The 12,017-nt window shown below is 44.1% G+C and overlaps 1 protein-coding gene across 2 annotated transcripts in view; it reads left to right on the top strand.

Annotated features, from left to right (window-relative positions):
• Positions 1-12,017, top strand: part of P2RX1 (purinergic receptor P2X 1) — a 321,106-nt gene that overhangs the window by 265,148 nt on the left and 43,941 nt on the right. For both annotated transcript variants that reach the window (XM_063953695.1, XM_063953694.1), the window contains one exon: positions 9,301-9,391. In XM_063953695.1, coding sequence (XP_063809765.1) covers positions 9,301-9,391 — 91 coding nt within the window. The remainder of the gene's footprint in view (positions 1-9,300; positions 9,392-12,017) is intronic.

The following is a 12,017-nucleotide window of genomic DNA, read 5'->3' as shown; positions in this document are numbered from 1 at the left end:
CTGATGTCCATGCTCCTGCCTTGGTCCGGAGATTCCATTCCAAGTTTCCTCAAAAGCCAAAGAAGTGTCCTGGGGCCACTCCTAAAGGGGGGGGTGCTGTCACGATCCGGGTATCTGGACGCCATTTCTTACCCATCAGATGCCTCCTAAGGCTGGCTCAGCGCTCCAGGACCGGATCCCATCTGTTATCCTGATGTGTACATTCCTGTATCCTCTCCTGTCACTCTGGGACGCTGTCACAGTAAACGCCATATTACACCTGGCATGGCGTCTCCCGCGGCCTCCGCCGCCGTCCCTGAACTTCTGCATGCAGAGTGTCTGAGTGGCGATTACGTCAGCCGCGGCCTCCGCTGTGTCCGCGTGGTTGGATGTGCATCTGTCAGCCTGGCGCCTCCTGTCTCCGGTGGCCGGCGCCGCCATTACTGTTTTCATTACCACATGGATTACAAACCAAACTTCCCTCCAAGTGTCTGCATGGGCGCAGCCATCTTGGATTCTGTCAGCTGATCATTTCCACCAATCTGTTCTCAGTATTGATAATCTGCATAATTGCCTAGCCAATCCCTTCCTTGCTGCAGGTATAAATACACTGTGCCTGAGCAAGGAAGGCGTCAGTGCTTTGGTTGTCAAACCTAGTTCCTGTTTGTCTCTCTCCTGTGATTGTCTTCCAGGTTCCAGCTCCTGTCTCAAGACTTCCACCATAGAGACCCGCACCAGCATTCCACCTGCGGTGTAGCCTGACTCTCCAATCCATTGTGGATTCATCTGTTTCCAGCTACAACATTACCTGCTTCCAGCTCAGCTTCCAGCAGAGTACAGCTTCCCTTAAAGGGCCGGTGTCCTTTCTACACTTTACCACTCTCCACCGGTATTATTATTTCTCCGCTCTCAAGTTCTACATTTCAGTTCATATTTCATCGCTCCCAAGTTCATTTATTATTTAACTGGTTCCAGCCAGTATCCACTCCGTGCTAACAACAGTCTGGTTCCAGCCAGTATCCACAGCAGCTGTTTTATCTTCAGCAACCCAGCTTTCCCTGGAACACCAGCTGGCACAATCCTGGGTTATCTCCATTGCTACAGTCGGGCCTGGTAAGGACTTTCCATCTAGAAGATCATAAGAACTATCTCACACTACCAGTGCCCTGTGGCTCCTGCCATCCTGTAGTACCCAGGAACTGTATTTATTCTTTGCTGACTTTTACGTTTTCTTTTACTGCTGCTGTGTTGCGGAGTTGTCATAATAAACATCATTCACTTTTATCCAAGTTGTCGTGGTCACGCCTTCGGGCAGTTATTATTCATGTTACTTACATGTCCAGGGGTCTGATACAACCTCCCAGGTTCCGGTACATCTCAGCCCCTACAACTGAGGCTGCCTCCCGTCAGCTCAGGCCCTCAGTTGTGACAGCCAAATTCTGGCGTTAACTCTGGCGTTACATCCAAATCTGCTCATCTCTATGCTAAACATATAACAATGAAAAATTGGGGTCATGCGTGAGTTCTAAAATGTCTACCATACTTACCTACCTACCCTCTGAGATGTTATGGTGTGGTTTCAGGAATAGCACTATAGTGACTCTGCCAGGAACAGGGGCATATCTACGGAGGAGGGGACCCTTGTGCAGTCTCCGTGTGTGGGCCCACTTCTCCTCCGTAGCTGGCAGCGCAGTTAATGCTCTGAGTACTAGAGAGACTCTGACACAGTGCCAGAGACAACAGCGCTTGTGCAGGTGTCGGGAAAATGGCGTGGCGGACATTTTTCCAGAGACCTGCACAAGCGCTTTAGACTTTAGACCCTGGCACAGTGCCAGAGTCTCTCTAGTGCTCAGAGCATTAACTGCGCTGCCGGCTACGGAGGAGGAGGGGGCCCACACACGGAGACGCCGATGGACACCAGAAGGTAAGTATGGACGAAATGGGTGCGGTGTGGGCCCCCTCTTGACCCAGGAACCCGTGTGCACCATACACACTGCACCCATTAGTGGCCAGGAATCATGTCCTCCAGTCCCCAGACTACCCACTTCAGTGAGGAAGTGGGTGGCATCCAGGAGGCTGGACAACTTTTGTCATGAGGACTACCCAGGATATTCTGGAAAAGTAGATAAGTATGATTTGTAATAAACAATGAAATCACTTAATGATATTGATTATCGGAAACTTTGACCAATAATTTTAAAAAGGCCTGGTTTTAGTATTCATTTCTGTTGCCCCTTTTAATCCATTTGACAAACTGACAGATAATAAATATACCCCCTAATCTGTGCTGCTAGTCTGTAGCAAGGAACAGTTCGATTGGTTCAGCTTTTCCCTTAATACAGCATGTTGTAAACATTTATAGTGCACAGCTGTAGAATTACAAGTGCCAGCATGCACCTGTGTCTCTGTGCATGAATACACTACAGGTTGAGTATCCCATATCCAAATATTCCGAAATACGGAATATTCCGAAATACAGACTTTTTTGAGGGAGAGTGAGATAGTGAAACCTTTGTTTTTTGATGGCTCAATGTACACAAACTTTGTTTAATACACAAAGTTATTAAAAATATTGTATTAAATGACCTTCAGGCTGTGTGTATAAGGTGTATATGAAACATAAATGAATTGTGTAAATGTAGACACACTTTGTTTAATGCACAAAGTTATAAAAAATATTGGCTAAAATTACCTTCAGGCTGTGTGTATAAGGTGTATATGTAACATAAATGCATTCTGTGCTTAGATTTAGGTCCCATCACCATGATATCTCATTATGGTATGCAATTATTCCAAAATACGGAAAAATCCCATATCCAAAATACCTCTGGTCCCAAGCATTTTGGATAAGGGAGACTCAACCTGTATTAATACTACAAGGATGCACTATAAATAGTGCTCACGATCACAAAATAATAGGTGTTACAGGCCCTACACATTAGGCGATGTGCCACCGAGGTGCCCAACAGCCGATACGGCCGACGTGCGACTCGGTGGCGGGAGGCGGAGTGATGGGGGGAATTAAGTTTCTTCACTCCCCTCATCACCCGGCCCCATAGCAGTGCAAGCTAATATGTACGAGATTGTCCATATTGGCCTGCATGTTTTAACGAGCCGGCACCAATGATGAACGAGCACGGAGCCGCACATCGTTCATAGCTGGTACCTACACACTGACAGATATGAACGATATCTCGTTCATTAATGAAAGAGATCGTTCATATCTTTCACTGGTATCACCTAATGTGTAGGGCCCATTACTCCTGACACAAATACATTTTCATTGCTTCCAGTATAAAATAATATATTTGTATTGCCACCAGTATAAAATATGTCTTCTTATTAAAATAATAATTAATATTGGATGCATGGTAAATAAATTACTGCTAGCCATGACTAATAACTTTATATTTATCCCCAATAAAAACTGATCTTAATCTTTTTTTTTTTTTGTTCTTAATAGTAGCATAGCTCAGACAGCACCAGTGATAAGTGCAAGGTGATAAACACACCAGCCAATCAGCTCCAATATGCAGATTGACAGCTAGGAGCTGACTGGCTGCTGCGTTTATCAGCTTGCACTTATCACTGGCTTATCATTTCCTTATTCCTTCTCCAGGTTAATACATCTGCCCCACTGTTTCAACAATCTCACCCATAAGAAGTACTTCTAATAAAACCTTTTTTTTCTCTGGTGGCTCAGGGGCAGATTTATTAAGCCTGGTGAAGTGATAAGTGGAAGGTGATAACGCACCAGCCAATCAGCTCCTAACTTCTATGTTACAGGCTGGGTTTGAAAAATGACAGTTAGGAGCTGACTGGCTGGTGCGTTATCACCTTCCACTTTGTCACTTCACCGGGCTTAATAAATCTGCCCCTCAATGCGTTGCTTTCAAACTGCAGCTAGATACATTGCATAATTGGTATTTTGTACATGTGCAACAAATTGGGTGGCGGTTTCAGAGCTGGCGCTTTGAAATAATGCTTTTATGTGAGGTTTTGCTTTTTACAAACAGCTTACAAACTGCCAAAAAATGATCTCCCCTTTGAAGTGAAAATATGGCACCATTTTAAGCCCAACCTTCTTAGTGAGATAGCTTGGTTCCGCAGTGATTATATATAGATTATATTTATATGTGTTATATCTGCGGAACAATTGCTACGGCTACAGAATTTTCTTGTATGTATTTTTGTGCTAAGAATAGTCCTGATAAAAAAACAACATGTGGCATAAAGGGGTTCACTACGGCTGGCCGGCGGTCGGGCTCCCGGCGACCAGCATCCCGGCGCCGGGAGCCCGACCGCCGGCTTACCGACAGCTTGGCGAGCGCAAATGAGCCCCTTGCGGGCTCGCTGCGCTCGCCACGCTACGGGCACGGTGGCGCGCTACGCGCGCCACACTATTTTATTCTCCCTCTATGGGGGTCGTGGACCCCCACGAGGGAAAATAAGTGTCGGTATGCCGGCTGTCGGGCTCCCGGCGCCGGTATACTGAGCGCCGGGAGCCCGACCGCCGGCAAACAGAAGAGCACCCGGCATAAAGGGATCCTTATGAAAATAGACCTCTAATACAGAAGGGAATTATTGATGCCCATCCATACATATGCAGCTCTTTACCCTAATGCTTGGTGACGTAAAAACATATTACTGTACATCCCACACTGTCAATCTTTCATCGACTTTAAAAATGAATGAACTATGGGGCTAATTCAGACCTGATCTGTGCTGTGCGTGTTTGCACTGCAGCGATCAGGCCTGAATTCTGAACTGCGCATGCGCCGGTGCTGCAGTGCGCCGGCGCATGGCAGCCAGCCGACGGCTGTCTTGGCCCTGCGATCGCCTCTGCCTGATTGACAAGCAAAGGCGGTCGCTGGGTGGGAGGGGGCGGGCCGGCAGCGTTTAGCTGCCGTTTAGTGGGCGTGGTCCTCCAGACAACGCAGGCGTGCCCGGACCTTGGGGGGGGTGGGCCGCGGTGGCTGCGTGACGTCACACGCAGCCGCTGCTACCCGGGCTCTGACGAGTAGCTCCCGGCCAGCACGCAGGAGCTGCGCTGGCTGGGAGCTACTCTCCCAGTACAAAAGCATTGCCGCTGTGCAATGCTTTTGTACTTGTGCGGGGGGGGGGGGCGTCTGGCCTGACATGCGGGGCAGACTAGCCCTGTGCTGGGTGGGCGTCCCCACGCATGTCAGTGTGACTGATCATAAATGTGCTAAATTTAGCACATCTACGATCAGGTCTGAATCACCCCCTATAGGCGGTGAAAACCTTTATGTGCACCTACGTACAGTACATGCTGGGGCTGATTCTGAGTTGGAGTAAAGAAAAATGGCAAGTAACTTTGCTCTAGCACAAACCATGTTACAATTAAGGAATACAAATACAGGTTGAGTATCCCTTATCCAAAATGTTCGGGACCAGAAGTATTTTGGATATCGGATTTTTCCGCATTTTGGAATAATTGCATACCATAATGAGACATCATGGCGATGGGACCTAAGTCTAAGCACAGAATTAATTTATGTTTCATATACACCTTATACACACAGCCTGAAGGTCATTTAATACAGTATTTTTAATAACTTTGTGTATTAAACAAAGTTGGTGTACATTGAGCCATCAGAAAACAAAGGTTTCACTATCTCACTCTCACTCAAAGGCTGAGTATGACATTATAGGTATTACGGAAACATGGTGGGACGACTCTCACGACTGGGTTGCTAACTTGGAGGGGTATTCTCTTTTTAGGAGGGACAGGGCTAACAAAAGAGGAGGAGGTGTATGTCTTTATGTTAAACCATCACTTAAAACATACCTAAAGGAGGTTATCTATGAGGAGACTGGCGATAATGTGGAGTCACTATGGGTAGAAATCTCAAGTGGGGGAATTGATGCAAAAAAACTAGTCATAGGCACGTGCTACAAACAGCCGGATATTAGCATACATGAGGAAGAACAACTATTGCAGCAAATCAAAACGGCTGCGGGATTGGTGGACATCCTTGTGATTGGGGATTTTAATTACCCGGATAAAACTGGAGGAGCGATTCATGTGCTAAAGCGAGGGACACCAGGTTCTTAAATATGTTTAGGGATCACTACTTGTCTCAGTTAGTCGAGGCCCCAACTAGGGGTAAAACAACCCTGGATCTAGTAATTACTAATAATGTGGACATTATATCAAACACTAAAGTTGGGGAGACTTTAGGTAACAGTGATCGCTATATGATCACATTCGACATCAGTTTCAGGAAACATAGCTACAGGGGTTTCACCAAAACTTTTAGCTTTAAGAAGGCTAATTTCAGTATGCTTAGATGTGCACTTTACGACATAGAGTGGGAGGTTCTGTTTAATAACAAGAACACTTTGGAAATGTGGGATGTTTTAAAAGGGTTGCTGGATAGCAATATTCATAACTTTATTCCCATGGGCAGTAAACGCAGGAGTATTAAACTCAAACCAATGTGGCTTAACAAGAAGGTTAAAGCAGAAATAGATTTAAAAAAAAGGGCTTTCAAAGCATTTAAATCTTATGGAAAGGAGGAGTCTTTCAAGTATTACAAGGAGTGTAATAAGAAATGCAAAAAAGCAATAAGAGCAGCTAAAATGGAAAATGAAAAGCAAATCGCCATAGAGAGTAAAACCAATCCTAAAAAGTTTTTTAAATACATAAACGGTAAAAGGTTAAAAAAGGAGAATATAGGTCCATTAAAAGCTGAATTAGGAGAATTGATAAATGATGACGAAATAAAAGTGGAAATACTGAACAAATTCTTTTCATCAGTATTCACCAGTGAAGAACTGATGGTGGGAATAGAGCATAACAATTGTGACAGTAATGATTCATGGTTAGGTACTTGTTTAAGCGAAGAAGTAGTCCGGGAGAGACTAACCAAAATTAAGATTAATAAATCACCTGGTCCTGATGGACTTCACCCGAGGGTTCTTATGGAGCTTAGTTCACAACTAACACAACCCCTGTACTTGATTTTCAATAGTTCAATTAGATCAGGCATGGTACTGAAGGATTGCATATAGCTGAGGTAGTTCCATTATTTAAAAAGGGATCCAAAAATCTTCCGGGAAACTACAGACCAGTTAGTTTAACATCTATAGTGGGGAAAATATTGGAAGGAATTCTAAGGGACGTCATACAGGAGTATCTAAAGTCCGCTAGGATTATTAGCAAGAACCAGCATGGGTTTGTGAGGGACAGGTCATGTCAGACTAACTTAATTAGCTTCTACGATGAAGTGAGCAATAATCTTGATCAAGGAAAAGCAGTGGATGTGGTCTTCCTAGATTTTGCAAAAGCCTTCGATACAGTTCCTCACAGGAGACTGATGATCAAATTAAAGGAGATTGGCCTAGGAAAAACTATTTGCACATGGATAAGCAGCTGGTTGGATAGCAGGGTACAGCGTGTAGTGGTCAACGGGAAGTCCTCAACCTGGTCCACAAGGGTCCGTACTCGGACCACTACTGTTCAACATATTTATCAATTACCTAGAAATAGGCCTGGAAAGCACAGTGTCAATCTTTGCAGATGATACTAAACTGTGTAATGTAATTAATTCAGAATTGGATGTGGAGTCCTTGCAGAATGATCTATCTAAACTTGAACTCTGGGCGTCTAAATGGAAAATGAGGTTCAATACAGACAAATGCAAGGTTATGCATTTTGGGACTAAAAACAAACTTGCATCCTACATTTTAAATGGGGAACGCCTAGGGGAAACAGAGTTGGAAAAAGATTTTGGGGTATTCATTGATATTAGGCTTAATAACCGTACACAATGTCAAAACGCAGTAAAGAAGGCAAGTAAGGTGCTAGCGTGCATAAAAAGGGGAATTGAGACAAGGGACTCGGATGTAATCATGCCGCTGTATAAGGCATTGGTACGTCCGCACCTGGAATATTGTTTTCAGTTTTTGGGCACCATTGTATAAAAAAGACATCAGTGAACTCGAAAGTGTTCAAAGGCGAGCTACTAAATTGATTAAAGGCCTAGAAGGACTGGACTATAAGGAAAGACTTACTAGGCTGAATATGTATATACTAGAAAAGAGGCGCCTAAGAGGAGATATTATTAATATCTTCAAATATGTAAAGGGACATCACAAAGAGTTATCAGAGGAATTATTTATTAAAAGAACACAGTTTAGGACACGTGGGCACTCGCTGCGACTGGAGGAGAGAAAGTTCCGAACGTAACGGAGGAAAGGGTTCTTCACTGTTACGGCAATCAGGATGTGGAATTCCCTGCCAGGGAAGGTGGTAATGGCGGACTCTGTAATTGGACTTAAAAAAGGAATGGATACATTTCTGAATGAAAAAGCTATCCAAGGTTATAATACTTAAAATATCAACGTGGTTAATCCGGGGGTAACTTGAGTTATAGTAGCTAACTAGTCATAAAACATTATTTAGCAAGTATGTAGAATCATCACAACTTAAAAGAGGTTGAACACGATGGGCAATTTGCCTCTATTCAACCTCAAATACTATGTTACTATGTTACTCAAAAAATTCCGTATTTCGGAATATTCCATATTTCGGAGTATTTGGATATGGAATACTCAACTTGTATATATATTTTTTATATATTTTTTCATGCAGGGTAAATACGGGCTACTTTTACATGTAGGCCACAATTAGTGGAAAGCTTCATTTTACACTGCAGTTTAAATTTGAGTTTGGACATTTTAATTCTGCCCCCACCTGCAGTGCAGCATAGTTTTACCAATGTGCACAGTTACTTGCTCTTATGCTTTGCGCCCAACTCAGAATCAGCTCCATGGGCACAAAAGTTGACTTGGTTTTAGTTTAAAATTCTACCAATAAAAAGATGTATATACAAACACCCCATAAAGAAACATGATAACAGTAACTTAGAGCAATATATGGGATGCGGTCAAGATGCCGCTGGCCGGAATCCCGGCGGTCGAAATACCGACGCCGGAATCCCGACCGCCACAATCCCGACCGCCACAATCCCGACATATTCTCCCTCCGTGGGTGTCCACGACACCCATAGAGGGAGAATATAATAGTGTGCCGAGCGTAGCGAGGCACCGTGCCCGCAGCGTGGCGAGCGAAGCGAGCCCGCAAGGGGCTGCGCTCCGCTCGCCACCCCTGGCGGGATTCCGGCGTCGGTATTTTGACCGCCGGGATTCCGTCCGGCGGCATTTAGTACTGATCCCCAATATATGATACAACATTTACATATACACGCTGTGGGAATATTATGTTGCAAAAAATGTTTGTCATTTACTTTAAAGGGTTTACTAATCTCTCTACAAAAAATTTACAATTCAAAGATATGCAAGATATTACAAAGAGGATGGAAAAAAGAAAAGGACATTATACAAGGTGTTTGGTATTCGTATTGACATCCTTGTGAATGGAGAGGTAATGGAAAAAATATTTCATAATTTCTATATACTGTACATACTTTTGCCAACTGCAATAATATTTTTAACCTGGTAAAAGCATATAAAGATAACATATTTGTCATTAGGGGGTAAATGTAAGAACGGGCACTATGGAGGAGAAGCGGTATCAGCGCACATTATATGATGGCTGCAAAGAGTGCAAAGTGACAGGAGCGCTAAAAGATAGCAGGCCGGTATGGGAGGGCAATGTATGAATGGTCAGCAGTGCTGACCGTTCTGACACCTGCAGCTGTCGATTTTCGACAGCTGCAGGTGGCGATGCCCGTACACCACAGCAGGGATAGAGCTGCAGGGCAGCGGTGAATAGACGCACAGCGTCTATTCACTGGATTCAGAGGGAGAGGGGGCATGCCAGCGGCTCACAGCCCTCAGTGACTAAAACGGGGCGTGGCTCGCGATCGCGGGTCCTCCCGTGAAGCCACGCCCCTTGTCTTTGGCCACACCCCTTTTTCGGGAGTGCGCGCGGTCCCCCACTTTGGCAGACAAGATGTTAATACATCATGTCGATGTCCCTTCCTGCTTCACCTCGGTAATACGGCGAAGCAGGAAGTGTTATAGCAGCGCGATGCGCGCCACTATAATACATTTACCTGACGGTTAGCTTTCTATAATGTATGTGGTGCCCACTACAGTACATGAACAATCCTCTCTTACTGGGTGGCTGTACTTAGTGGTATGCTATAAATGACCAGTGAACTGTCATCATTCGTAGCGGTTTCATGGCACTAGCCTTGTGTGCCCACCTCATGGTATTTTGTTCAATAACAGAGGCAAACTTAGGGGTAGATGTATTAACCTAGAGAAGGCATAAGGAAGTGATAAATCAGTGATATGTGCAAGGTGATAAAGGCACCAGCCAATCAGCTCCCATATGTAAATTAACACGTAGGAGCTGATTGGCTGGTGCCTTTATTACCTTGCACATATCACTGGTTTATCACTTCCTTATGCCTTCTCCAGGTTAATACATCTGCCCCTTAGTTCTTTAACTAGTGGACACAAGATGTCAAGATTTTCCCATATCAGTCAAAGCAAATATGAAATATGACAAAAACAGTCAGGGTGCCAAACAAACTAGTAATCATTTGAACATACTGTATAAAGGGTGCGTATTGTAATATAATTGTATATTTAGTTGCAATCATTTAATCATTTTTTGGCTGACAAAAACAGCCTGATAGTGGGATTTTTTACCAATGGTTATTGTTGGGCTTTCCAATTATAGGTTGTTTTTACCAACTAAAAAAGGAGCTGCTATCGGGCGATAACACATGGGATCCGGGATAAGTTCCCAATCTCGTGTTATCACAACTCCGAGGACTGCTTATCGCTGATTATGCTTGGGGTGCCTGAGGCACACGAAGCATAATCCCCAATAAGTGCCGGTTATCGGGGCTAATTGGATAGCCCCCAGCAAACCTATTAATAGCAGTAAATTGACACTACTAATAGGATACCCCCTGAAATAGGAATTTGTATGAAGGGAAATGTGAGTACAATGAAAAATTTACAGAACGTTCCTTTGCTGCCAAACTTATGTGTAGACTATAGTTTGTTCAGTCGTGTGTACTTTGTGAGTGGCCAGTGACAGGTTACAGTGAGTGGCCAGTCTCAAAGCTCTTCGGGCCTGATTTGCCCATTACTCAAAGACCGTGTTTAACATCTCTGTAATTTATCCAGAAGAATGATTTTGCCAGCCTCAGAAATACACAAAGCAGTGAAATGTTTTTCTTTTTAGAACTGGCCTGTAGGAGGCTTGTGTTTGAGGAACATGTCTGCAGATTTCCTTCATATTGGTGTATCTGTAATTGGTGCAGGAGTGGCCCACTCAGCACCTATAGTTACACTTTCCCCTCTGGGGTCCCACGACAGCAGGTGCTACAGAACAACAAAAATCACAGGGAAAAAATGTTGCTGCGGACATTTTATCAGTGATTTGCGCTTGTGCATTGGAGAAGTCTCTGGGAACATGGCATGGGCGCCATGTTCCCAAGAAGCAGGCCTGCATGGTGCCTGCTCATGGGCAATAACCTCTCTTAAACCGCCTCTTCTCCTACAGCTCCTTTGGTTCACATGTGAGCTTGAGAAAGCTGTAACTTTCCACTGACACATTGTCACTGTCAGTTTTTGCCACAATAAATATCACTTACCTTTCTACCAAAATGCATGTTTTAAGCTTATGAGTGAGCACCCTAACCTCCTTCCGGCATCCAGCACTCACATTCACTACATGCCTGTTTCTCCCTAGCCAGCCACAACTGGAAATGCTTATCATTCCCATGTCACAAGAAGAATTATTCTCCCACAGCCACCACTGCCAGCAGCCTTGGCATTAAATGAATTTAATTTCCATGTAATAAATAGAAAGTTTCTTAGGGGGAATCTAAATATTAAAGTACATGAGCTAAGGAATGCAACTGCAGATAAATGCACAATTGAGGGTTGTTTTTTTTCTATGATCCTGATTCAGAGATGTACCCAATGCCTTTGCAGATGTGTGAAAATATAATTGAGTATGCACCATACCTTTGCGCTAGAAAAAGCTGCCTGGGTCTGTACAGATAGGAAAATACACCAATTCC

Source organism: Pseudophryne corroboree, chromosome 2 (assembly GCF_028390025.1).
Source record: "Pseudophryne corroboree isolate aPseCor3 chromosome 2, aPseCor3.hap2, whole genome shotgun sequence".
Taxonomy (NCBI): Eukaryota; Metazoa; Chordata; class Amphibia; order Anura; family Myobatrachidae; genus Pseudophryne; species Pseudophryne corroboree.
This window is presented reverse-complemented; position numbering and strand designations above follow the sequence as displayed.